At 45.7% G+C, this 25,476-nt stretch overlaps 1 protein-coding gene across 2 annotated transcripts in view; it reads left to right on the forward strand.

The window, feature by feature from the left end:
- The first annotated feature begins 4,070 nt into the window (after nucleotides 1–4,070).
- LOC135394115 (cell adhesion molecule DSCAM-like) overlaps nucleotides 4,071–25,476 on the forward strand; it is a 166,958-nt gene continuing 145,552 nt past the window's right edge. For both annotated transcript variants that reach the window (XM_064624632.1, XM_064624633.1), the window contains exon 1: nucleotides 4,071–5,960. In XM_064624632.1, coding sequence (XP_064480702.1) covers nucleotides 5,879–5,960 — 82 coding nt within the window. In that variant the 5' untranslated portion in view covers nucleotides 4,071–5,878. The remainder of the gene's footprint in view (nucleotides 5,961–25,476) is intronic.

The raw sequence follows: 25,476 nt of genomic DNA on the forward strand, positions 1-25,476 counted from the left end.
CATCCTGTTTCGTTATGAACGTCAAAAAAAGAATTTTGCTTTCCCCTCGTTTTTCATGACGATTTGGCTTCTGGGCGTCGGGACGACTACTTGTCCTAATGTGCCTCTGTGTGCGGGTACCATATTGACGTGCAATCGAGGTACATGTGGTATATGTAAAATATATTTATGCGCATGTGCACGTAAAGTGTCGTATTTGTACGGACAGAATAGGAGTCATATTTATGATATATTCGAATACCGTACAAGTCGTACGTGCATGTAATATACAGGGTGTCCCCGAAAACGTGTTATTGAATTACAATAAAAAACTACGCCACCTAGAATCACGCGGTCAACGGTTTTTGTTTTTACTAGGTCTTTTCCACCTCCTGATGTGAATGTCATCTAACGTAAGGTTTTTATGTAAATTTTTGCGAACCGAACTGGGATATTTTCCAAGTAAATGTATTTTTTTTTACCCACCTCTGTGAAGAGCATGCCGAATTTACTCAAATTCACGATAATTGACGGGGATATTGAGGAGCTATCCCATCGGAAAAAACAGCCGAACGTCATGCTGCTCGGGGCACCAAACACGGCGAAACACGTGTCCTCTGGTGCTGTCGCATCGTTCAATGAGTATCTGTTTCTCTACGTGCAGCCATAGAAGCCATTCTGATCTGTAAGTTTGAATTTCAAACACGTCTAGCATCATTTACTTATTTTTTTAATGGCTTTTCCCTCTCTTTATAATTCACTGGCTTGCACTGTGGCATTGAGGAGTGCTCAGTCACCCTCCCAGGTGTATATCGCTCGCTGAGTGACCCCTGGTTTGCCAATCCCGAACGATGCGCAGCTACCCAGGGCCGACGAGCCGCAAACTCGGCGAAACACGTGTCCTCTGGTGCTGTCGCATCGTTCAATGAGTATCTGTTTCTCTACGTGCAGCCATAGAAGCCATTCTAATCTGTAAGTTTGAATTTCAAACACGTCTAGCATCATTTACTTATTTTTTAATGGCTTTTCCCCCCTCTTTATAATTCACTGGCTTGCACTGTGGCATTGAGGAGTGCTCAGTCATCCTCCCAGGTGTATATCGCTCGCTGAGTGACCCCTGGTTTGCCAATCCCGAACGATGCGCAGCTACCCAGGGCCGACGAGCCGCAAACACGGCGAAGCACGTGTCCTCTGGTGCTGTCGCTTCGTTCAATGAGTATCTATCTATCTATCATATATATCATATCTATATATATATACAGGGTGTCCCAGAAAACGTGTCATTGAATTATAATATAAAAAAACTACACCACCTAGAGTCATGCTGTCAATGCCATTTGTTCTTACTGGGTTTTTGCCACCTCCTCATATGAATGTCGTGTAACGTACGTTTAATTATGTAATTTTTTGCGAGCTTAAGTCGGAAATTTGCCCAGTAAAGGTCAGTTTTTTACCCCACCAACGTGAAGAGCGTGTCTAATTTAGTCAAATTAATGATAATTGACAGGAATATTCAGAAGCTATCCAATCGGAAAAAATAGCCGAACATCATGCTCTACGGAGGTCGCGCAGCATAGCGCACAATGAATTTTTCAGCGCAATCTTTATCAGTCCGACGAAAGGAGGTTGGAAACCCAGCCCTCCCTGACATCGCAGAAAGTGATAAAACAGGTACGGCTTATCACGTCCGACTTTCGCTGGGATAATGCTTTCCCTCTCCTAATTTTAGGAACTGTTACTTTTTCTACTATCACTCTGTGGGCTGGCTTCGGAACCTCCTTTCGTCGCACTGAGAGCGACTGCGCTCAAAAAGTCATCGCGCGCTACGGTCCGGTGCTCCGAAAAGCATGATATTCGGCTATTTTTTCCGATGGGATAGCTCGTGAATATCACTGTGAATTACCATGAATTTGAGTGAATTCGGCACGCTCTTCATATTGGTAAGGTAAAAAAGTGACATTTACTTGGCAAATTTCCGAGTTCAGTTCGCAAATATTTACATAATTAAACTTGGAGTACATGACATTCACATTAGGAGGTGGCAAAAACTTAATAAGAACAAATGCCGTTGACCGTATTATTCTAGGTGGCGTAGTTTTTTTATTATAATTCAATGACACGTTTTCCGGGACACCCTGTATAGCTCAGTGACACGTTTTCTTGGACACCCTGTATGTTTATCTGCATGCGGACAAATATGTCTCGGTGTGCACACTGCATATGTCGCGGATAGCATATACGCACGTGAAGGCCGCCTTGTTGTTGTTGTGTTTCCGCCTACGTCGTTCGAATCCGGGTACCTCCCGGGGTTCGAACCTGGGAGGCACCCGGGTGCGAATCCCGTTGCCGGCTGTGCTGTGTGAGGTTTTTCCTGGGTTTTCCTCGGACACGTTCGGACATATGTCGGCACAGTTCGCTTAGAAGTCGACCCAGGACGCACATTTCCGCAGAGCGTTAGTCATGACGTTCCTCATCTCTGTGAGGCCGACAACGGTGACCTCTTTCAGAAGCACAACCGCCACCGCCTACGTGGTATTGAAATAATTATAACGAGTCTGAAATAGAAAAAAAAAAACAATGGCAGCAGACGACACGTGCAGAGAAAGACCTAATCCACACTCTGGTACATCTCTAGATCACGTAGAACTGAGTTCTGTGTCCTCGTTATTTTCTCTGGTTTTATAAAATGCTTTATACAGGCTGTACGAGAAAACGTGTCATTAAATTATAATTAAAAGAAACTACGCTACCTAGAATCATGCGGTCAACGATATTTCTTCTTACTAGGATTTTGCCACCTCCTGACGTGAATTTCATGTATCGTTTCACGTATCAAGTTTCATCATGTAAATAGTATTCGCGAACTGAACTCGGAAATTTGTCAAGTAAATGTCACTTTTGTACCCCACCAATATGAAGAGCGTGCCGAATTCACTGAAATTCATGATAATTGACAGTGATATTCATGAGCTATTCCATCGGAAAAAATGCCGAACATCATGCTTTTCGGAGCACCGGACCATCACGCCCAACGGCAGAGAGAGCACTTTGAGAGCAATCGCTGTGAGTCCGACGAAAGGAGGTCCAAACCCAGCCCAACCCAGTGATAGTAGAACAGGTGACAGTTCCTGAAATTGAGATAGGGAAAGCATGATCCCAGCGAAAGCCGGACGCGACAAGCCATGCCTGTGTTACCTCTTTCTGCGATGCCGGTGTGGACTGGGTTTCCAACCTCCTTACGTCGGCCTGACAACGATTGCACTGAAAAATTCATCGCGCGTTACCCCCTGGGTGCTCAGCATGATGTTCGGATATTTTTTTCTGGTGGGATAGCTCCTGAATATCCCTGTCAATTCTTCACATTGGTCTGAAAAAAAAAGTGTGGTAAAAAATGGTGTGGTAAAAGGAAAATAGTCGACTTTGCAAATTTCTGACATCAGTTTGCAAAAATTTACATAGTTAAACCTACGTTACACGAGATTCGCAACAGGAGGTGGCAAAAACTTAGTAAGAACAAATGCCGTTGACCGCATGATTCTAGGTGGTGTGGTTTTATTATTATAATTATTATTATTGTTATTATTAGAATTCAATGACACGTTTTCTGGGACCGCAGTGTTGATTGCATCAAGGCACACGTGGGTCGTGAAAAGGAGAGAAAAAGACACGTCAATGACTCCGTCTGACACATCATTACTGACTCTCTTCCTTGTTCATTTCAATCCGTTTCACTTTTTAATATGTTGCCTGGCCACAGCGTATGACTCTAGAAGGAAAAGAAAAAAGAAAGTTGCACACGGCCATCTACCATTTCCATTAACCCTCAGAAAGCAACCAGACCCCTGCGAAAATATTTCATCTCGAAGCCTCTTCAGCGCGCGCTTCCCACCGCGTGACTGCTACGTCACGCGAAAAAGGCTCGCGCATGTGCCCCTCATCCGGACGAGGAGAAGACAAAAAATAATAATGCGTCGCCTTTCTCATCGAGCACGTGGTTTCCCGACCACGGGTTCGCGCCTGCGCAGACGATACCCCTATCTGAGGAAAACTGAGAGAACGTTTCACGCGAAGGTTCAGTCGGTGTGTTGCACTAGTGGAGGAAACATGGTGTCCTGATGGACTGTGCCTGTTTCCGTGTGCCTGTTTCCACTCCGGACTAATGACATCCCATCCTTACTTGAGTGATTTGCAGTACTGTTTCGAACGTTCTCCTGACAAGTGAAGCAACTGTCCGATATTGCTTCACGGTTCCCGGGTAGTCCGAGAGTTTTATAAGGATTCAGCTTCCGGAAACGTTACACCTGAAAGTGCGTGGGTGACAGTGGACGGAGCGGACTGCAGCATTGGATTCTGGTCAAGTTTTATGCATGCAAAATAGGAACAGTGGCATTGACCACGTGACTGTACAAGCGTACTGGCTGGTCCCTCACGGATACGACGGACGATCTTCAAGGACGACTTTGTGGATGTGCTACGAAATCTGTGCGTTATAGGTGTTGTGTTTCTGTGCCGCGAGATGTTATAATACAGTGCGAAATCAAAGCTAAAGGCGCGACATTTGTTTTTCAATCGCTATCGCTGTTTGTCACCCCAGTAGACATACCTTGAAACTCTTATTTTGAAAGGAGTTCAGTTCCGTGATCGTGAGAGGTTGGAGAGAATGTCATGTTTTCACTAACTCCAGATACCGTCTTCTAGCACGCAAGTATATTAGAAACGAAATATCACATTCTCTATAACGATATCTGATGTCGCTTGCAGCGTTGTTGTGAAGTCTTGCAGCTAGCGCAAACTAATTAAATATTGACATCGGCGAATCTCTCACTGAAAACACGGCGCAGATGAAAACGTCATATTCAACTGCGGACATTCCCAAATAAACGCTGCACTTCGCGAAGAATAGCACGCAACGCCTTCGGAAAAACCATCGACCGGCTACATCGAAGATGACAACCGCCACTTAGATTCGGATTCTAAACGCAAAAGTGTCGCATTTAACAAACGTCACAGCAGCGCACAAGACGCCGCCATCGCTACAACTAGCGCTTCCTTATCGAGAAAACTTTCTTTTCAAAGAATCATTTCCAGTTTCGATCTAGGAACGAAAATCTGACAGTTTTGGAACAAGTCGCGGAAGCTCTTGATGCAGAAGGGTCCTTTCTTTCTTCTTTCGTAAAAATATACAACCCTTGTGCAACGCTCACAGATTTCAGAAGTTCCTTATATGCGTGACTGGCTGCCTCTGCAGATACTCCTTCCGGCTGCGCTGTCAAATGATCTCAGAGGAATATCGGCCGAGCGTGTTTCTTGACAGAAATCTCTAGCTTTGGCAAGATTCTGGTAAGGGGCGCACTATTCTGTGCTTTTCAAGCTCGACTTGCTTTCACATCGTGTCGGAAAGCGCAGCAGACGACGCGGTGGTAGATCGGCTTCCGCAGATGCGAGTTTTGTTTTGACAGAGCGTAGCAGACGACAAGGAAAGCAGACACGGTTTTGTTTTTACAGACTCTAGTTTCGTATTGAGCTACCGCCTGCGGGGAGTTTTGCTTTTTTTAATACTGCGCAAGGTTAAACATGCAAGAGAAAACTTGTGTTCGAGACAGTCAATCGTACTAAATCAACAACTCTAGTTCCATACAGAATATTTTCCAAAATCCCGAGTAACAAAACATGAGCGAACGGTAAGGAACAAAACTGTATGGAAGTGTCACGTGAATAAAAGGGTGTCTACGAGGTCGCGTTAGGTCACCGTGCGTGGTAACCCGTAAATGCTTCGGGATGACGTGTAATTTCTTAAGACAGCTACGTTACAAGTTGCATAGAAAGCAATGACAAGGGTGTTGTGCTGTGAAACATCTGTGCCTGTGTACAAATAGCAGAAGACGATCATCGTGGGTTGATGGCGATGGCGGTTGTGTTGAAGTGGATCGTCATGCATCTCTATGCAGCGACTCTCTTGGGAATTTGCTGCTGTAGCAACGGTAAGTTGACATTTTCTTCAATTTCAACGATGTCCTCACTGCAGGCAGTTCACAAAAACCGAATGAACGCTATGGGATTCTGAGACTTGTAAGATAGAATTAACAAAGAAGAAAAAAATGTAAGCTTCAAGGCAATCGTGTTCTAATACTACTATTACCGAATTGAAAGCACGTCAGTAACGGTTTAGAAACATGAAATAGCATGGCTTCGTGCGCCTCCTACTAGCTAGTATGCTTTACATATGCAGACAGTAAAGTTGTCTGTGAAGATCATAAAGTTGCTGTACAGATGAAAACCCAGTTTTCATCTGTGAAGATTACTAGTTGACTCCAATTTCGCACGCTAAAATTCGCTATATTCTACTATGCAAGGCGTTTCACCTAACGTGTTAGGTGGTGGCGGTGCTAATGAAAGAGCTCGCCATTGTCGACCTCAGAGAGGAGGGCGACGTCACGACTAACGGTCTCGGGGAATGTGCGTCCTGGGACGACTTCTAAGGGAATGTTTAGGTCTGTTATGTGAAGCACCCGGTATACTTGTAGTGAATCATACATTCGCTCTGCACATTCAATCTGCTATTGTTTCGCCTTTCATTTTGCTTTTTGTCATCATAAAAAGAGACTATTTTCGTCCGCTGGTGTCTGCCATTCAATTACAATGGTGAAGCCATAAACAGAAATCGGAACGCAGTATGAAGTCACGATTGCGTTACAAAACAGAACGCAACTTTCTATTCAGGAAAACTTCGTCGTCTCGTTCTGACAGCGTGTCAGAAAGCGAAGCTATTATCCTTCCCGGTTATGCTTCACGTGGCTTGCTTTTGTAATATTTTACCAATCTTTTTCGTGCAGAGATAGGATAGTGTCTAAAATCAACCACTATCGCGCTGCGAGCTTCCGCAGACATTACGCAAACGAAAACCGAACCGTTTTGGACTCAAGTATTCGTGAAACGTCGCCCCCCCCCCCCTCTTCCCCCGTGACAGTCGCACAAATCTATGGTGGTGCACAATAACCAAACAAACCGCCTGTTCATTGATCTTCTTCCGTCGTTGCTTCTGCGTACAGAGGCTTAAGCATTGCGTCGCTCCCTGACACGCATCTCCGTGCGTTGCGTATCGGCGCCTGTAAAGCGTGCTCTGCCACAGATGTACTGTACTTGCGAGAAAGCCATCCTTACAATGAGTATTCGCGATAAGAAAAACCGCCAGAAAAGAAAATGTGCGAAAATCGCCGCATTCTGAAAAGCTCAGAGGCTTTCTTCTCCTTTCACGGAAAACCTCGTTAAAATATAAAAACGACTTTTATTTATTTATTTGTTTATTCTTGTGCCTCTATAGAAGGGACTGAATCCCGTGAATAACTGAACTGAATGACGTGGCAGAGACACATTACAGGTACAAAATTTCAATACAAATCAATACAACAACGAAACACACTAAAATCAAACATGCGGTAATTTTTAGAAAGAAGTTTAAAACAAGTATACTTTGTTAACCTCTGCTTCAAATCGCGGATGGAACAACAACAACATAGATGAATGGATGATGATGATGATGTGGGATGTTTCCCTGCGTTAAGTGCAGAACCCTACCCCATTCCAAAAAAAGGTTCACATGAAAGGATGACGAGGGAAGGAAATCCCTACAGTTCGTGAAGGAGGCCGGTGGCCCTCAGAAAGGAAAGAAAAGCGCCAAGTGCACGGCACTGATGTCCAGGGTTACTCCATGGGCCGAAAACTTTGCAGATGTTGAATGGCCTCTGATCCAGCATTTCAAGTTGACATTTAAAGGCCCGTCGCTCGCGTACGTACTGGCCGCAGTCTTCGAGAATGTGTCGGATTGTTGCCGGGAAACCACAAGCTGTACACAGCGCCATGTTGCTGTGGCCCAGCCTATACCGGAGTGCAGGGGTGAATGTGACGCTAAGTCGTAAACGACGCACGAGAGACGTAAAGAGGCGAGGGAAACCGCCTGGCATTTCAAATAAAAGCGTTGGGTCAACAGCATACAGAAGCGACCACCGGGTGATGTCATGACACCATTCCTGATGGGCCCAAGGCGACGTCAACGCGGACAAGAGGGAGCGCCTATCCCCATTCGAAAGTATGATGGGGACTGCTGAGCGGCGATGGTGAGCCGCAGCAGCTGCCCGATCCGCTACTTCATTGCCTCTTATTCCAATGTGGCTAGGGACCCATTGGAGGGTGAGCCGGTGGCCCCTGTCTTCTAAAACCTTGAGCGTCCTCAGGATGTTCACTACCACCGGAGCCAAGGAGCCACGGATGTCCATGTTGTCTATGCACTGCAGCGCTGCCCGCGAATCTGTGTAAACCACCCAGAGGCGAGGGTGGTGATCCAAAATAGACTTCAGGAATAGCAGAATGGCATACAACTCCGCAGAGGTGGCTGAGGTGAGGTGCGATAGGCGGAACCCACGTGAAATTGGCTCCTCTGGAATTACAAATGCCGCAGATGAGCCACCAGTAGTGGAGGAACCGTCCGTATATATGGCGGTTTGGTTTCCGTATGCCGCGTCCATCCACTCCAGAGTAGCCTGCTTGAGGACTGGAGCAGGGGTTTGGCTCTTCGGCCCCTTGATCCCCGGGATGTGAGACGAGATGGATGGTTTCGGCAGTGTCCATGGTGCTACTGAAGAAGCGGTTGGGTCAACAGTGAAGGCAGGTATATGGTCCGTTAGTTCTTGCGCACACTGCGCGATTTTGCTGCGGTTCCGCATACGAAGCTTCTGTAGCAGTGGGTGACGGTGATGGTGAGCGCGCAATCGCAAACAGTGGCGGAAAGTTTCTCTCTTGCGGAGGACGCCAGTTGGGAGTTTCCTGGCTTCGGCTACCACCATCCTCGTCTCAACGCAACGCGGAACGCCAAGACAGGTCCGCAAGCTGCGCGCCAAGACGCAACGGAGCTTGTGTTCGGACGTCCGTGATAGTCCGTGCAACACAGGAAGGCTGTAGACTACTGTGCCACGAAGCAGCGCTTTGTGGGGTGCAAGAAGGTCCCGCTCAGTACATCCCCAGCGCAAGCCGGCAAAGTGACGTATCACATTTCCCCAACGTTGGGCCTTTGAAGTGAGATAGTCAATGTGTCTTGCCCATTACAGGTTGCGGTCCAACACAACACCGAGGAACCTGTGGTGCCTGACCTGCCTTAACGGGGATCCCCCGATGTGTGCTTGGGACCGGCGCATCTCTTTCCGGGTAAATGGAAGGGTAGCACTATTCGCAGTGGATATGTCCATCCCTGCGTTCAGGAAGTAGGCATGTATGGCATCAAGTGAGCTCTGGAGCCGACGCTGAATTGCAGGGCCGGACTTGCCAACCGTCCAGATGCAAATATCATCAGCATAGATGGACAGATGCACCCTCCGAGGAAGGCACCCCTTGAGGCCCATCAAGACAATGTTGAATAACAGGGGGATAAGCACACTTCCCTGATGAACTCCCTGTGGCACAGTGATCTTTTCCGTGTCCCCCTCGCCTGTAGTGACGAAAATCTTCTGTTGACGGAGGAAGTCGGAGAGCCACGTCAGCGCCCTATGAGGCACCTGGGCCTGCAACAACCCATGAATAACACAAGGATGGCTTACAGAGTCGTACGCCCGTTTGATGTCCAGGAAGACAGTCATCGTTATTTTCTTCGCGCCTTCGCTTCTTCGACCGAAGAGACTAAATCGAGCTCCGAATCCATAGAGTTACGGTGTCTGCGGAAACCCGCCATTTCCTGAGGAAAAACAGATCTTCGCTCCAGCCACCACTCAAGCCTGTGCAGTATCATACGTTCAAGGACCTTGCCTAAGCAGCTGGTGAGGCTCACGGGTCGGAAAGACGCCAGATCAGAGGGTCGTTTCCCCGGTTTCAGGATGGGGACTACACGTGCCTCCTTGCACGCAGCAGGGACCTGCCCATCCCTCCATGACGTGTTATAAACCTCTAAGAGCGCCAAAAGGGATGCATCGTCCAAATTGCGGAGCGCCATATAGGTGACCTTGTCTGGACCCAGCGACGACTTCTTGTGGGAGAGTGCCAGCGCAGCCTTGAGCTCGGCAAACGTGAGGTATGCGTCCATGTCAGGATCAGACACTGACGGGACTTGACTAATAGCATACTGCAGCTCCAATGCATGGCTCCAAAAGGCTGCACATTTAGCTGCCTCGGACCTTGCTGGCAGAATTTTGCAGAAGTGGTGGGCAACTTCCTTCTCAGGCCTAGATACTGAGAGTGCCAGAGATCTGAGGGGGGTTCCTCGCGGGAGGAGCTTCGCGGAGACTCCACGCCATCCGTCAGACCTTCGCAGGGCTTGAAAACAGAGGCAGAGATGCGCAAAACTGACGCCATCTTTTTTTTTGTCAACAGCCTTCAAGGCTTTCTGTACCGGAGCATTCGCACGACGCGCGACTTGTGCATCTGCAAGTTGGCCGGATCGCCGAGCCTTCCGCTCTGCCCGTCTCCGAATGGCACGCAAACGCTCCACCTCCGGATCCGTACCTGCGTGGCCAGTGCTGATCTTTGCAGTCGTGGTGGAAGACGTCAGAGAGCCCACAATATGGCCGGTAAATTCGCCTGCGGTCATTCCCACGCGCACGTCCTTTTTGCACAGTTCACGAAAGGACTGCCAATTTGTTAGCCGTACGGTTCTGCGGCCTGCCCCGGATGCATACTTGGAGTAGGAGACAAATATAGGAACGTGGTCACTATATCTCTTCCCGCGGATGGAAGCACATTCACAAGTGAGGTAATAATGACGATTTATATATGTGGCAGCTACATATGCCCCCCCAAGTTTGCCGTCCGTACGCCGTTCTTCACCGTGGAACAAGCAAGAAGTACTTTTGGGTAAATAGGCGGGACGCCATGATCTAAATATTGTTAATAGACATATAATGAAAACAGGGAATAGAGTTCCACGTAAGGCGGTTAATTGATTTATCTTGTTGGTTGCTCTGGTAGCTTTGGCGGTTTTAAAACGGGAAGATTTTGTCTGACAAGGATACATTGTTTTTCGGAGGCACTGTTACACAGTCTCTGTGATTTTCAGACTGTAATTTCTTTGTTCTCAACTGTTCCCCCGAACAGTGTTCCTGCAGTAGCGATTTGCGACCGAGTCCTTATATTTTCTTGGTTTTACATTTAACCAAATTAAATTTTCGCCTGGATTCATTTAGGTCTCACGATCGAATACTTTACACAAAAAAACAACGTGCGTTTGTGCGTACTAGTAAGCGGGACTAGTTTTATGATTCCCTTTCACTTGGTATTACTCCAGCCAAAACATATATCGGCACAGTTTCTCCTGCCTATGATTCTCCCGTTGGCTCGGGACTCACGCTACCTTCTCGTCCCCCAATACTTGTTGCCATCACTCCACCTGTTCACCTAGCTACGTTGCTCGTGACCACAGTTGCTTCGTGCCGCTAACATGGAACCCCCCAAAAAAATCACTCCAGTGCTCCGTCCATCGTAGTAACCACTTCCACGTCTTCGATTTTTGTAGTTATGTCATGAAACGCGGCACGATGCCTGTTTGTACGCAAGCGTGCTAAAGTAACAGGGAAACAAATCTTCAACATACAAAAATTCAATGTAACCAGAACAGAAAAGATTGAAGCGATATGTATAACGATGTCCCCGAAGCACAAACAACCCAACCGCCACGGCAAACGTCGAGAGCGTTTGTATAATCTTGCTTACTCGCGATTTTTGCATTTCGCTCGCTGGTCGCAATTATTTCGAAACCACTCCGCTGTCCACGCAAAAATTGTATTTGCCTCGGAAACAGTTCGAGCACAAAGAGGGATTTGCTTTCCCTTTCTGACACACACAGCCGCCAGAAACGCTACGCTTTTCTCTCGCCTGTCACGTGAACAATGCAATTCGGGAAGCAGTATGTATGCGTAACGGTTAAAAAAATAAATAACTGTTTGACATCGCAGGAATGCAAATAAGCTTCCAAAAATACGCGAGCATTATTCAGGCTTAGAGAAGGCCATTTGCAACGGATTTGGTTGTCCGTATGCATTGTACGCAATATTTTTGTTAAGCCTTTGCCTTGTATTAACATGGCGGAACTTGTGCCAGTATTTGGATTGTCATAAGTCTTTCGAGGAATTCTTTCCTCCAAAGGAATTCTTTGTGTGCCTTTATTTTTTCCCCTAAAAATAAAGCTCCCGAAATGCACAAAAATCATGATATCAAATTATGCGGCGTTGCCACGTAGTATATCTCAATTTTTGCGAAAAAAGAAAAAAAAGCCTATCATGCCAGAAACACCTCGATCGGGTGTTTCTCACGGAGCTCTTTAACTTTCCAATTCACTAATTACCTTATTAGTCTTGTCTTATTGATTAGGCAGAATCAAAACTACTGGCGAAGACGATACACGATTACTAACGACACACGCTTCGTCTTTTTTAAACAAATATGTGGTCCTCAGTTGGGGCACATAATCCGAGTCGTGCCCGTACGCCATTGATTTTCTACCCTTAGTGCATGTACCCCACACTCTAAGAAAAAAGGGTGTGAAAAGGTGGTAACTTCTATAGTTACCACCTAGGTCAACATAGCGTCTGATAAAGGGGGTAAAAAGGTGGTAAAGGTAATTATCATATATCCAAATTGCTACAAAATGGCGTACGCAACCCTCGCTAACCGAATCAGAAGTGGCAACCCTATCATTCGTAGGTAGCAGGTAGAACTTTGCAACCTTTTAGGCACAACACATGCGACAACTATTACCTCTTAAAAGGTGGAACTGCTCCGCCCTTTTTTCTGAGAGTGCATGTACGTTATATTCCTCAATGCTTTTCATGACCGGTAGTTTGCTTGAAGTCATTATCGTTGAGAAGATATGTTTGCAAACCTGCTCTTAGCAAATTTTGATTTTGCGTTACCCTACAGTGCCAGATAATAAAGTCAACGATGACCATGCTTTACGGATAAGATATGGAAATAGGAGAGCTTACTGATTTATTTAGCTACTATTAAGAAGGGCTGCTTGTTTACAGAACGGCGTAAATGCAGGCTAGCTGGTGGATAAATTCCATGATAGGCAAGCCTGAGCGATGCGCAAGACACGTAAACAAACACAAACACGAAGGCTCAAATACATAGCTCATTACATAGATACTCTCAATACATAGCTCATAGGCTCAATTACATAGCTACTGTGGTATAAAACGTGTCGTACGCAATTTCGTAAAATATACCAGTGCTATTGATATATAAAGAAAATTTATTACATTAATCTCATGGCATGTACATTGAAACCAGTAAAGAACAGTGCTGCATACAATGACACACTGTTAAAACAGAACTTCACCACATAGCACGCTCCTAGCCAACCATCATACCAAATGATATCATTCTGTGTCATGATTTGTTCAAAACAGGGGGGAGCCACCTATCTGGGACAAGATAATCTGTCCCAGATAGGCGCCTCCTTTCATTTTCAACAAGTCAATGCACAGAATGATATCATTCGGAATGATGGTTGGCTAGGAGCGTGCTATGTGGTGAAGTTCTGTTTTAACAGTGCACAGTGAAGACAGTGCTACATACAGTATTGGAGACGAACCTCACCGCATGGCAGGCTCCTAACCAACCATCATCACGAATGATATCGTTATCTGCCCTGATTTGTTGGAAACGGGAGGCGTACGCCTTTCTTTTGTGACAATTATGAACAGCATAAGTGTCACAAAAAAGGAGTATGCTTACCGTTCTCAACAAATCAGGGCAGATAACGATATCATTCGAGATGATGGTTGGCTAGGAGCGTGCTATACCGTGAAGTTCATTTTTAAGTGTACAATGAACCTACACTCTAAAAACAGAGCTTCACCGCATAGCACGCTGTGCGCCAACCATTGGCATCAATGATAGGGTTATCGCTTCTAATTCGAGGAGAGAGAGAGGGGGCGTACGCCTTTTTGTGGCAATTTGGATATACGGTAATTGTCACAAAGAGGCGCAAGCCTTCCTCTCTCCTCGAATCAAAAGCGATGACCATATCACTAGTGGCAATGTTTGGCGCACAGCGTGCTATGCGGTGAAGTTCTCATTTTAGAGTGTACTATTGATGCACAGTCTGTGTACCATGCCCAAATCGACAGGGCTCTACAACAATTTGTGAAGAAGGTTGGACAACTGACACATCGTGTTACGGCGCGTCTCCTTACCAACGAAGAGTGACTTTTTGTGCATCATACGCTATCGCCTCTGTGTACGTAAGGGATAGCGTGGTGGTTCTGCGGACTGCGCGAGGCTCTCTTGATATTATGCGCGTGCGCAGAACCACCAATGCTATTCCTTACGTACGCAAAGGCGATAGCGTATGATGCACTTAAAACTCATATATTATCAGAGCGTACCTCACTAACAATGTGCGCACGTAGTTCACTTTCCCACCACACGACGCTACAGCCGCATTTTTCCCGCACCCTATTCGCCTCTTTAACGTCCCTACCTCTCACCTATAGACTACGCGTAAAACCTCCCCCACATTTCCTAACCCCCTCATTCTTCCTTCCCCTTCCGCGGTTAAACCTCCCCTAGCCAGACCTCCCGCAATCCTTTATTCCCGTCTATCCCGAAAACTTGCTCAACTCTGGCGCGCTTTCTATGCAACTCTCTCCCGACGTCACTTCCTGCCGGCAGAGCGGAAGCCCTTTATTGGCCAGTCATCCTATTCTTCGGTGGCGGGAAGGGGTCGCTGTTGGGGGTTGCATATCGGATCTTACTGGCAGTAAAAAGAGAAAAGACCCATATCCGGCATGAGAAGACGTGCCCCTTTAAGAGCACGAATGATTGATTATCACCGAGTCTGTTTTCCTGATTGACGTGGAAGAGTCTTTTGTCTGGGGAGTTGATAATGGGGGTGCGAGTAGCTAATGTATACGTGAAGCAGGTATAGGGATGTTACCTCCTAAGCCCGGAACATGATGGCAAGATCCGACGTGGAACACGGGGCATAAGCGCTGTCTGGAAGGAGATTAGATTCAGCCGTCTGGGAGGCTTTATGTGTGCCGAGAAAGGATAGGGAGGGAATAGTTCGGGATAAGTTGGTGTGACATGTTCTGTAAGTAGCGACGCACTGGGACCGCGAGGAACAAAAAGAGCTCAAGTGAGAAGCTGTGATGGATTGCTATTTGTGCGAAAAACAAGTAATGAAAATGTAGATTTTGATGAAAAGTTTTATAAGATGAAAAATGACCTGGATATGGGTTCAAATAGTGCAGGGTCTACGGATCTATACTCCAGATGAGAACTACTACTTATCTAATTATATGAATGCACCCATATCTTTCGTCATAACGAAGCAGCCCATGTTAAGTGTGACATTACAATGTCATTGTCCTTTTAGCGACTTGTGCACACGTGCCGAAAAGGCGCTTCGGGACTGCGAGACAACATTCCTGAGGGTTGCGAGTTCTCAAACTTAAAGGTGTTGTGATATTTTGATGTGAGAAGCTCGTTACAATATTGCCCACATTGTAGCGCATGCTAAAGTTTTGAGGAAAAAAATTATTATAAAAAATTTTAAAAAGTCTGCGCGTCGTGGTAGGCGTGAGAGATACCTTTGGACACACTTCAGGCGTTGTGTTCTGACGTCAAAGAAGTGAGAGCCCAGGCTGTCCTCATTGGTCCTCGTAGGCACGTGATTTCTCCCGCGGCAACTCGAGATACGGAGAGAGATGTCTGCCGTGATCTCATAGTCGGTTGCTTTTCGGTATTCGCGGTGCCGGTTTTTTCTGCGCCCTCTTGCACCTGCTGTAAAACTTGGTATGCATGTTCATATGGATGTAAATAACGTTCTCTAATATTTATTCAGAATAACTTGGGCCAAATTCTCAAAACCCCTTTTTAAAAAGATTACATAAATTTCAGTGATGGTTGCCCCGCGCTACTAGTCAAATAGAGTAACATGCTTAAAACCAACGGAATGGTAACCACTACAAATACGAATACAGGAACAGTAAGCAAGCGAGCTGGTATGTAATTGAACAAGTTGTCACCTTCGTCCCTGACTCCCTGTCCCTCTCATACACAATTACTTACACTTCCTTCTTCAATACCAATAATTTATATATTATTTTCTATTTCCAGTCAATCACAACTACGAATAATGATACCGCGGCAAAACATGACATACTCCAAGGTTAGTTCTCAACGTCATCACGTCTATATACGCCTCTTCTTCTTCTTGCTCACACTTTCTGACCTCGATATTTCCTATCCGCCGCGGTGCACGTTTTCATCCTAATCTTCTTCCTTCGCGTCGAAAGGATTAGGAGAAATGCGACCCCCGTTTCTGGGACGAGGCAGCGACATCAATTTATTGCTGCAACTTCCTCGTCCCATCCTTGATCCCTCGGGATCAATGGCATCGTTCAAGCGCCGCACAACTGCATAGATCCCATCGTCTTGAGGGGGTATTGCGTGGATTTAAATGGAATAATAACATCTTTGGCGACATCTTCGTGGCAACGAAGTGCCAGGATTATCGAACTGACGTCTTTTTGTTGTTTGTTCACAAGCTCGGTTAATAGCTATGAGCTTCCCTAGGTATGGTCAAAAGACGATAAAACAGGCGGTGCTGTAACGTTTGCAACGGTGAGGGTCTGCAGAAAAACGTTTTGCTGTCACTCTAAGTAAAGTGACAGTAGTTGAAGAAGTAACACGTGTAGGACTAATAGTGTTGGCCATCGAGCTTCGCAGCTACTCTGTTTGGAGATGTATTCATGCAGAAGACAGCGACCGAGCAGACGTCATTCCTGTCGTCTGCAAGATTGGTAACAAAAATAGTCGGCAACACTTCTGGTTTTGGTCCCCGAAAATTGTGTTAGCGCCGCGAGCGACTGCGGCTATGAGCGCCGTACAGAGATGGACATGGGACAGTAGGAAGGAATCGGAGAGTGTGTGTGTGTCCTGGGCCGACATCCGTGTGGAAATGTCTGCCGAAAAACGCAAGGAAAGCCACAAACAGCACACCCGGTGGTAGGTTTCGAACCCCTTACCTCCCAGTCTTGAGCACCACCTTGGAGCTGCCAGCAACGAGCAGATGCTTTCATCCACTCAGCCATGTCGTTGCTAGAGTTAAAACTATATGCAGTTTAAATAAAAGTATATAGAGAGTTAAACTACACTATAAAATAAATATAAAATAAGCTATATACAGTTTAAAACTATCTATGCTTTGACTTCCAGCATGGTTCAGCCTTATGCTTACCGTAATAAGCGATGATGATAAGATACGCTGGTAAGAGCCTACGTAAAATACAATCTGAAGGATGCGCAGTCGATGTAATATTACCACAGGAAATAAATACAGGGTGGTTTTGTTTTCGATACAAATTTTTCATTTAAAAAACAATAAGGGCTATAGACACCCTGTTTTCACTTCCATCATCTCTGGGCCGGCGGACGTTCTTGGCCGTCTGTTGCTCAACCGTCGAATGACTAATTACCTAAAAATCGTTCATTAACTTTTTAATTATAAAAGCTACAAGGTCGTCCCAATGAGAACATCTGGTCCCTTCCGTCACCTGATACCGTTACCGTTTTCAGAACAAAAATCCATTCGACAGATCGCCCGCAAAAAATTCGGCAACAGATGGCCAAGAACGTCCGCCGCCGGCCCAGAGATGATAAAAGTGAAACATACTATATATATATATATATATATATATATATAGCCCGATCTGTCTATAGCCCGTACAGTTTCTTTAAAAAAAATCTGTAACGAAAAAAACCAAAAAAGGCACCCTGTATGACGCGGGAGAACGCGGGAGTAAAGCAGCTGCCCTCCCATCAGCTACCGCGACACCGTCGCTCTCGGCTGTCGTGAAGTCCCGCTGACTCCAGCTCCTATATTCCATGGAGTTCTTCCAACCCTCGAGCGGAGAACAGTTAGCTCGTTTAAGAGATAACTGCGTCATACCATAGGCTGCAACAAGCTTCCACTTCTTCCATGTACCAGTAGGTGGCCTCATTGCATTATGCAAACATAGATGGACGATTCTATAACCCTCCACAGTTCTTCCCATGGGCGCTATTAATACGCACATTCAGACCAATGTTCCCAGATCATTTCCGCTCTGGCGGTCGTTTCCGGTCCCCTAGGTGCATTTCTGAATATGGGTCGACAGTGGAGTTTGCCAAGGAAGCTCGTAAGGGGATCTTGTCTCGGAGAAAGCGAATTAATTACGTGATTTCGGCCACAAAAGCACCCATGAGTGTAATGCAGTTTATGAATACTGGATGAATATATGCGCTCAGCGTACAAGGTTCCACCTTCATATTGCTATGACGCAAGATCGTGATAGTTAGTGTTTCGCGTGTAATGGGGTAGTGTACTGCTCTCCAGTGGTGAATCACCCCATGTCATAGTCACGATTAATTTGTCGTTGTTGTTGTTGTTCGTGATAGATTTCGAACGGGGTTACACATAAACAAGTAGTTCGTAGTTATTAAAGGGGTTCACAGTTCACCGCGTGTTATGCTGGACATTCGCGAGAACGAGTTATTTACATTGATAGATAAGTTTCACGGCGAAAAGTGTAGTGGACGCGTGTAAAATAGGTACCGGAACTGAGTGCGAAACCCAGTCGGGCAGCCACGGGAGAGATCCCGTGCTTCTGAGGACCAATAGGAATGCCCGAGACTGTGGCAATTCTAACGTCAGTGCTCAACACCGAAGATCGAGTACACACAAAGTATGACGTGTTGATTTTTTTTCCTTGGTACCCTGGCGTATAGCACAATGCGTGCATGACGTAATAATCCATATAGCACGAGACGCATGAACGATAAAATGCACGACACGTCGTGCGACGAGTCTCACAGTTTCGCGTCACGTCCGTACCTCGGTCAAGCTCATTCATGAGCATGCTCATTCATGCTCACTCACGCTCAATGTGGCGAATGAGTTGAGCATGAGTAAACAAACGGTAAGCTGAACAGGAGGTTAATGCCGATAAAAAGGACAAAAAAAAAGGCTGAACGACAAAACTAATATTAACTGAGGGACTCCTTTACATAGTCCTTTTTTTCTGAAGAAAGTGCTATGAGGCAACACAGCTGGTGCGCTGAATGTAGAGACATGTCCCTGAGCTTGGGGAAGAAAAGAAAACGAGCCGCGCACACAGAACTCTTATTTTTTCTGTCGTATGCTATTTAATCTCGCACTGATACGATGGACATACTATATGGCGCGGTAACGTGAAACAGCTCTTGCGGTGTGACGTGCTTATCTTGCTATATTTTCCGCCATCCTTTATTCACATCAAGGCTCGGTATCCATGTTTTTCCCCTTATTTTCTGTAGGTTGTTAGAAACATATTTGCATATTTAACGTAGAACAGAAGAATAGAGCATAGAGCAAGAATAGAACATAGAATAGAAGAACATAGAACATAACATAGATGCATAGTTGCATGTTTCATGTGCAGATAAAGCAGATACCGCGGACGCACACGCAAACATTTCGTTTATTTTCCTAGTATTTATTCCGGGATAACTCCACATTCGCACAACTTGACCCGTCCTCTGCACGGCCACCTTTCGAATTGCTGGTTACCAGGGATCTGATTTCTAGCACCAGCCTGATAACCTCCGATTGCTTTACTCTGAAAAATAGGATATTCAAACATGTTACCTGACTACGCTGCTGTCAACTGCAAGCGGAAGCATTGCCTTTGAGCTGAATGGGGCGAGCTGCGGTCAGACGGAAAGTGGTTTTCTTCAGAGTATAGAAGCTGTTATTGAATTGCGAAACTGAATGTGCCTCAAAATTCGTTGTCAATGTGTTTGCAGACATCCCTGTCAAAGGGAATAGCAAGCCACCGTAGCGCAGACTAACCTTTCCCTCCCTTTTTTATAATAAACATATCCCCCTCCCACCCCCTGTCAAAGCAAATGTGTACAGGTTGAAAGATAAAGTCAAGACGAAAGGTTACGCCCTAAGGGGAACAACAATAATGCTTCATTTTGATGATGATGATGACGATGGTGGTGGTGGTGGTGGTGGTGGTGGTGGTGAAGAGTGGGACGTTTCATCGCGACAGGTGATACACTATCCCATAACATGTGGTAATTTGATGAAAATATAATGATGAGCTTCAAAATAAAATCCGTAATCCTATATACAGTGTCGAGAAAGGTGAGCTATTGCATTTAATTAGAACATGGCTTCCCGAAGAACAGCACCTCGTTGCTCAACGCGTATCATACAAACATATCCTTCCCCTATCAGAGAATCACAGACACCTGATACAGCGTACAAAATATCTAAAACTATACGCGCCTCGCTTTAAACGCACTCTAAAACCGCACACGCCGTGAACAGAACCCTCCTTAAACAAAACACCTTCCCATTCTCTGCAAAGCGCGCATAATCACACTAAAGCGGTATCAAGAGAATTGAATAGAAACCATTTCCAACTCGCGCATATAAACAGTTTCGAGTGTGCACCGAGGCAGCTAAGGTGGTATTCAGCCGTTAAACCGCACTCAACTTGGAACAAAGCGTCACATCCAGAGCAGTTCCATAATGGAACAATAGGGCGGTAAAAGCAAAACAGAGGAAAGAGCAGCCGGGAACAATGGAGTAGAACTACAATTGCGGTTGCGATTCTATTTTAAAACCTCCCCAGGGGATCGCGTCATCGTCATCTGCTCGCTTTGATTCTTTTCCCACCTGGGCACAAAACACACCACGTAGGTCTGTCACATAATTATGACTGGATTATCGGAAACGCACACCAAGGAGAAGGAGATGCCGGTAAAGGTCATGACCCGATACCTGCTTAGAATTCAAGACCTTATGTCGTTGGGAACAACGCGTGTGATAATCTCGTTCCTGGGGAATGATTCAAAATTCAGTCGTTAAGTTAAGCAGGGTCGCAACGACCTGTGCTGCGCCGTTTGGAGCGTAGCTTGTAAAATATTAAAGTAACCGTTGATAAAGGAAGGCAAACTGTAAGTATGTGGTGGTATAGTTGAGGCAACGAAACAGCGGTCTAAATATGCAGTAAATTGTTTACACGTTACACCTTGTAAATATCTATAGTCCTGTGGCGCAAACCTTTTGGTTTACGTCTCACACTGTACAGAAGGGATGCTCATTAATATGCGACAGGGAAGATGAGCCGTGTGCACTAGGTTGCCCTGCTATTCCTAGAAAAATAGTAGAGATGGGGCGAATCCAGAATTATCCAAATCCGAATCCGGATCCGAATCCAAGGAAGGTTCTGCGAATCCACGAATCTTACGAATCTCGAATCTTTCGAATCCTTTCTTAAAAGCGAGCTTAAAAAGCCAGGGAAAAACAATTCTACTGATAAGTGTTTTGAAGCAGAACGTAAAATATTTGTTTAGTCAAAAACAAACTAAATAATAGTTCACTTTCGGGAGAAAACATGGCCATACATTTCTTCTTAAATGTAATTTATTTAACATGTTGTTCATCGACAACAGGGGACACATAAACTCGAGAGTCTGAATTATTTCCATAAAACTAAGAAACAATATGAAAAGCGAAACCACGTTGCTTTTAAACTTGTAATGTTAGAGTTCATGCCTGAACTTTTCTTACTTTTTTTTAGGGAATAGCAAGCCGGCTTGCTGCATGATTGACCTTTCCCCGTTCTTTTTTTTTATATTTTTTTCTGCCAATAAATCCCCCCCCCCTCTTTCAGCCCAGAGCAATGTAAACAAACAAGCAAGAACACACCCGCCGGCCAATCAGGCTTTCGGCGGACTCCGGAGGCGCCAATTCAAAACAGAAAACAAATAAACGTGGTTGGTGGATTCGAAAGGTTCGATTCGCCGTTTTGGGCACTGGGATTCGGATTCCCGAACCGCGAATCCCTGCCTAGGATTCGCGGATTCGCGGATTAGGTTGACCCATCCCTAAAAAATAGACATCCATGCTGAAAACGCCAAGGTGATGGGTTCGAATTCTAGTACCGACTGCGCTGAGCAAGGTTGTCCTTGGGTTTTGCAGCGTATTTTCTAGGCAGATGTCGTCACAGTGGCCACGAAAATACGAAATTTCAGATAGATTTCCAAGCCATTGGTCAATCTATACGTATATCTATCCTGTATACCCACGTATATCAAATACAGTCGACCCCCGTTTATCCGGACTTCATTTATCCGGATCCCGCGGTATCCGGACAAAAGGCACGGGAACGGATTTTCCTCCATGTATTTTGTTCTCGTTTATCCGGACTTCAGCTTCCGGACTCGGACAAGAATTCCAGGGAACGAAAGTCGAAACTTCTTGTAATCCAGCTTCAGTTATCCGGACTACCGTGAGTAAGAGGAGACACTGACCCCGCTTCGTCACCCCTTTCGCTGTGTTGGGGTTATTCCCGTCACACGTTAGGGACCTACATTCCTCTGTAGGGGAGACAACCGTGCACGATGACCCACTTTTCTATTTGTGTGCGTTGGGTCGCGTTGACCAGTCGAGTCATTTGGAAATATCTCGAGTAACCGTCCGGTTCTAGAGGGGATAACTCCAACCCGAGGGCCTGCTGCTTACGGCCCGTTGGCCGATGAAGACATTCCCCTAAGTGAGCTGCGATCCCTGATGCAGAGGCTCACTGTGACTGCCGTAGATGATGCTGCGGTTTCTGACTACGTTGACGTTGATAAGGATGATAACGCGTGCGCAGCTATGACTGATGACGGTGTGATTGCTGCTGTTGCCTCCGATAATGTGTAGCAAGACGGTGCCGATGACGCCAGTGAGAAACAAGGCTTCGACATTGACATTTTGCGTCCGCACTGACATTCTTCGAGCAGCGCAACAGCGTGGCTCAACTCTATGCAATTAGCAAACATTTGCAGGAATCGAGTGCATACACTACTATGTAACAGCTGTCATTGACGAGATTTCTGTGTTTTAATTAAACCTTGCTCTGTAAGACGTTTCTATTCGATCGTTTCATTTATCCAGATGCCCCGGTATCCGGACGATTTCGCCAGGAACGGCATCGTCCGGATAAACGGGGGTCGACTGTACTTTCCTATAAAATATAACCGCATCTCACCACAATCACCGGTATAGAAACTCACGCCTTTTGCAATCTCCATGAATCTGGACCCTAATCATTGACTGAAAGCACTTTAACAATTTATGATTGTGCAACAACAACAACAACAACTACTACTACTACTACTACTACATGAATGACGATGGGATGAGGTGTTTCGCCGCAACAACTGCGGTACCATACCTCAGTGCACGTAGGATAACATATGAGTGGAGTGATAATGAAACAGATGAGGCATACACACACGCATGACACACGCAAATGAGATATCACACACGCGGATGCGTCGTAACTGATGGGGATGGGAGTTCATTCGGTCGGCCACCGGAGATGTAGTGCTATGAAGATCACATCTCCGCATTCGTGCCAAAAGCTCTGATGTCAGAGGAGTTCAAGCAGACCGGTAGACGTCAAGAACAGATAGAATGAGTGCAGGCATTGACGGGGCTGCACAGGGTTAGCACATAGACCCAAGACTGCGGCAAGGCTGATAGGATTGTGGAGGTTGATCACACCCTTGCACAAAGCGGGAACGATGTACGCATAAAAATGTTCGCTATGCGAAAGCATCACATATATTGCGAACAAACATAGCACACATAGAACAAACATCGTCATAGATAGCTGAGGCCAACACGATCCCAACTACGCTCGTTTAATTATTCGTGAACAAGACTGTCCGAAACCGTTGTGACGTGGACAGAACAAAAACTCGAAAACGAAACGAAACGAAACGAAAACAAGGAAAGAAAACGAAATAAAAGCAAAAAAGCGAGGAAATGCTAATTACACTTCCGGCTAATTAGGCGCTACGTTGTATAGCAAGAATTAGATTACACGCCAAAAAAAATTACCCTATGAATAGTTGCAAAGGAATGTTGCAATGGCTTGCATGCGTTTTTTTTTTTTTTTTTCTGGCAACTCGTGGTTGCGAGGACAGTATTAGCACTCAACCCAACTGGGCGCTTCATCATTGCTCGGGAGGTTAGAAGAACTCGCTAATGCTATGCGGCAGGTAGTGGTAACAACGAAAATTTGTGCTGTAGACAAGACCGTAATGGTGCCTGGGAGTTTCGACATCTGTTTCAACACTAGCGTCACGTAGAAGGTGGTTCACTGCTGGCTCAACAAAGTTTCTTTTCTTCTGTGTGTGTGCGTGTACATGTGTTTGAACGCACGTGTAGTTTGCGCGTATGTACGCGTGGCGTTCTTCTTCGGTCGCGTTCTTGAAGTATGTCATCTAACTAAAGTGTGGTCTGTGTAAGTATTGTTTATGATTAAAGCGGAGTGATTCGAGTGGGTGGTGATGGCTGTCTCGGGTGCGGTAAATGGAATGGAGGTGGTGTGTGGTTTATAGAGAATGTGGTTAAAGAACATAGAGACGTACGAGGATAGCATTTTGTTGCCAGCGCTTTGTAAATCTAGTGAAAGTGGAAGTTTCTTAATTTTATCGATGTGAATACCTTAAGCAGCCCTTTATGGGGCAATACATCTTGTTGGAAACAGTTGTTATAAAGAATTACTGGCCCAATGATTATAAAAGAAGACGTCTATACACGAGGCCCGTTAGGAAACCGGAACCATTCTTCGTGCCCAGAATCATCACTAATTATGGGAAAAGCCAACGAAAATATTATGTAGGTAATGTTTTTAACTCTTTGCCTTGTGCTTTCCCTGACCACGGTCAGAGAAATTGAGCTTTTCTTGAGTGACCTGTTGTACTAGTGCTTGTGCCTTGCCCAGTGGTGAAGTTTTCTTCTCCTAACTGTTTATATTGATCAGTCTGTTAATTAGAAGGTCCGTCACTTTCTAGCTGTTCTCGAGCCCACAAGCCCCCCGGGACTTATGCGGGACGATATGTACAGTATACCTTGCACCTTCAGTGAGAATAAAGAAAGAAAGAAACACATGAGGGAGGAACGGGTGGGGGAGGGGTCACAATGTTAGAGTGCAGTGCAATACGGCCGTTCAGTCAAGGCGAAGAAAAAAAAAGATGCTGGATTTTATGACGATAGCCTATAGTCGAGGGGAAACATAAGACGTTGGCAAGATGAAATGTGACCTCAAGGACCGGTTATGAAGGAATTCATAAAACAAGCAGAGGCGAAAGAACTTCCAGCGTAACTCAAGAGCAGGAAGGGGGCTGAGAGATAGCTTCGTAGAAGAGATGCTGGAGGGGGTAACAATAGCTATTATATGGAACGCGAGCGGCACGATTGTGGCAAGGCTTGATAAAGGAAATAAGTCAGGTTGGTAAGGTGAGGCTCCAATACTCTGCGAGCATGCTTCCAATCAACTCAGGTCGAATGAGTGTAAGTGTAAGCTAAGTTGTTTAACAGACTGCGGTGCGCCTGTCTCGGCGATCTCGGAGAAGAAACCAAAGCTTGCGATTTGCCTCATTGATTGATTGAGATTACGAAATATGACCACGTAAGACCAG

The sequence above is a fragment of the Ornithodoros turicata genome, chromosome 5 (assembly GCF_037126465.1).
Source record: "Ornithodoros turicata isolate Travis chromosome 5, ASM3712646v1, whole genome shotgun sequence".
Classification (NCBI taxonomy): Eukaryota; Metazoa; Arthropoda; class Arachnida; order Ixodida; family Argasidae; genus Ornithodoros; species Ornithodoros turicata.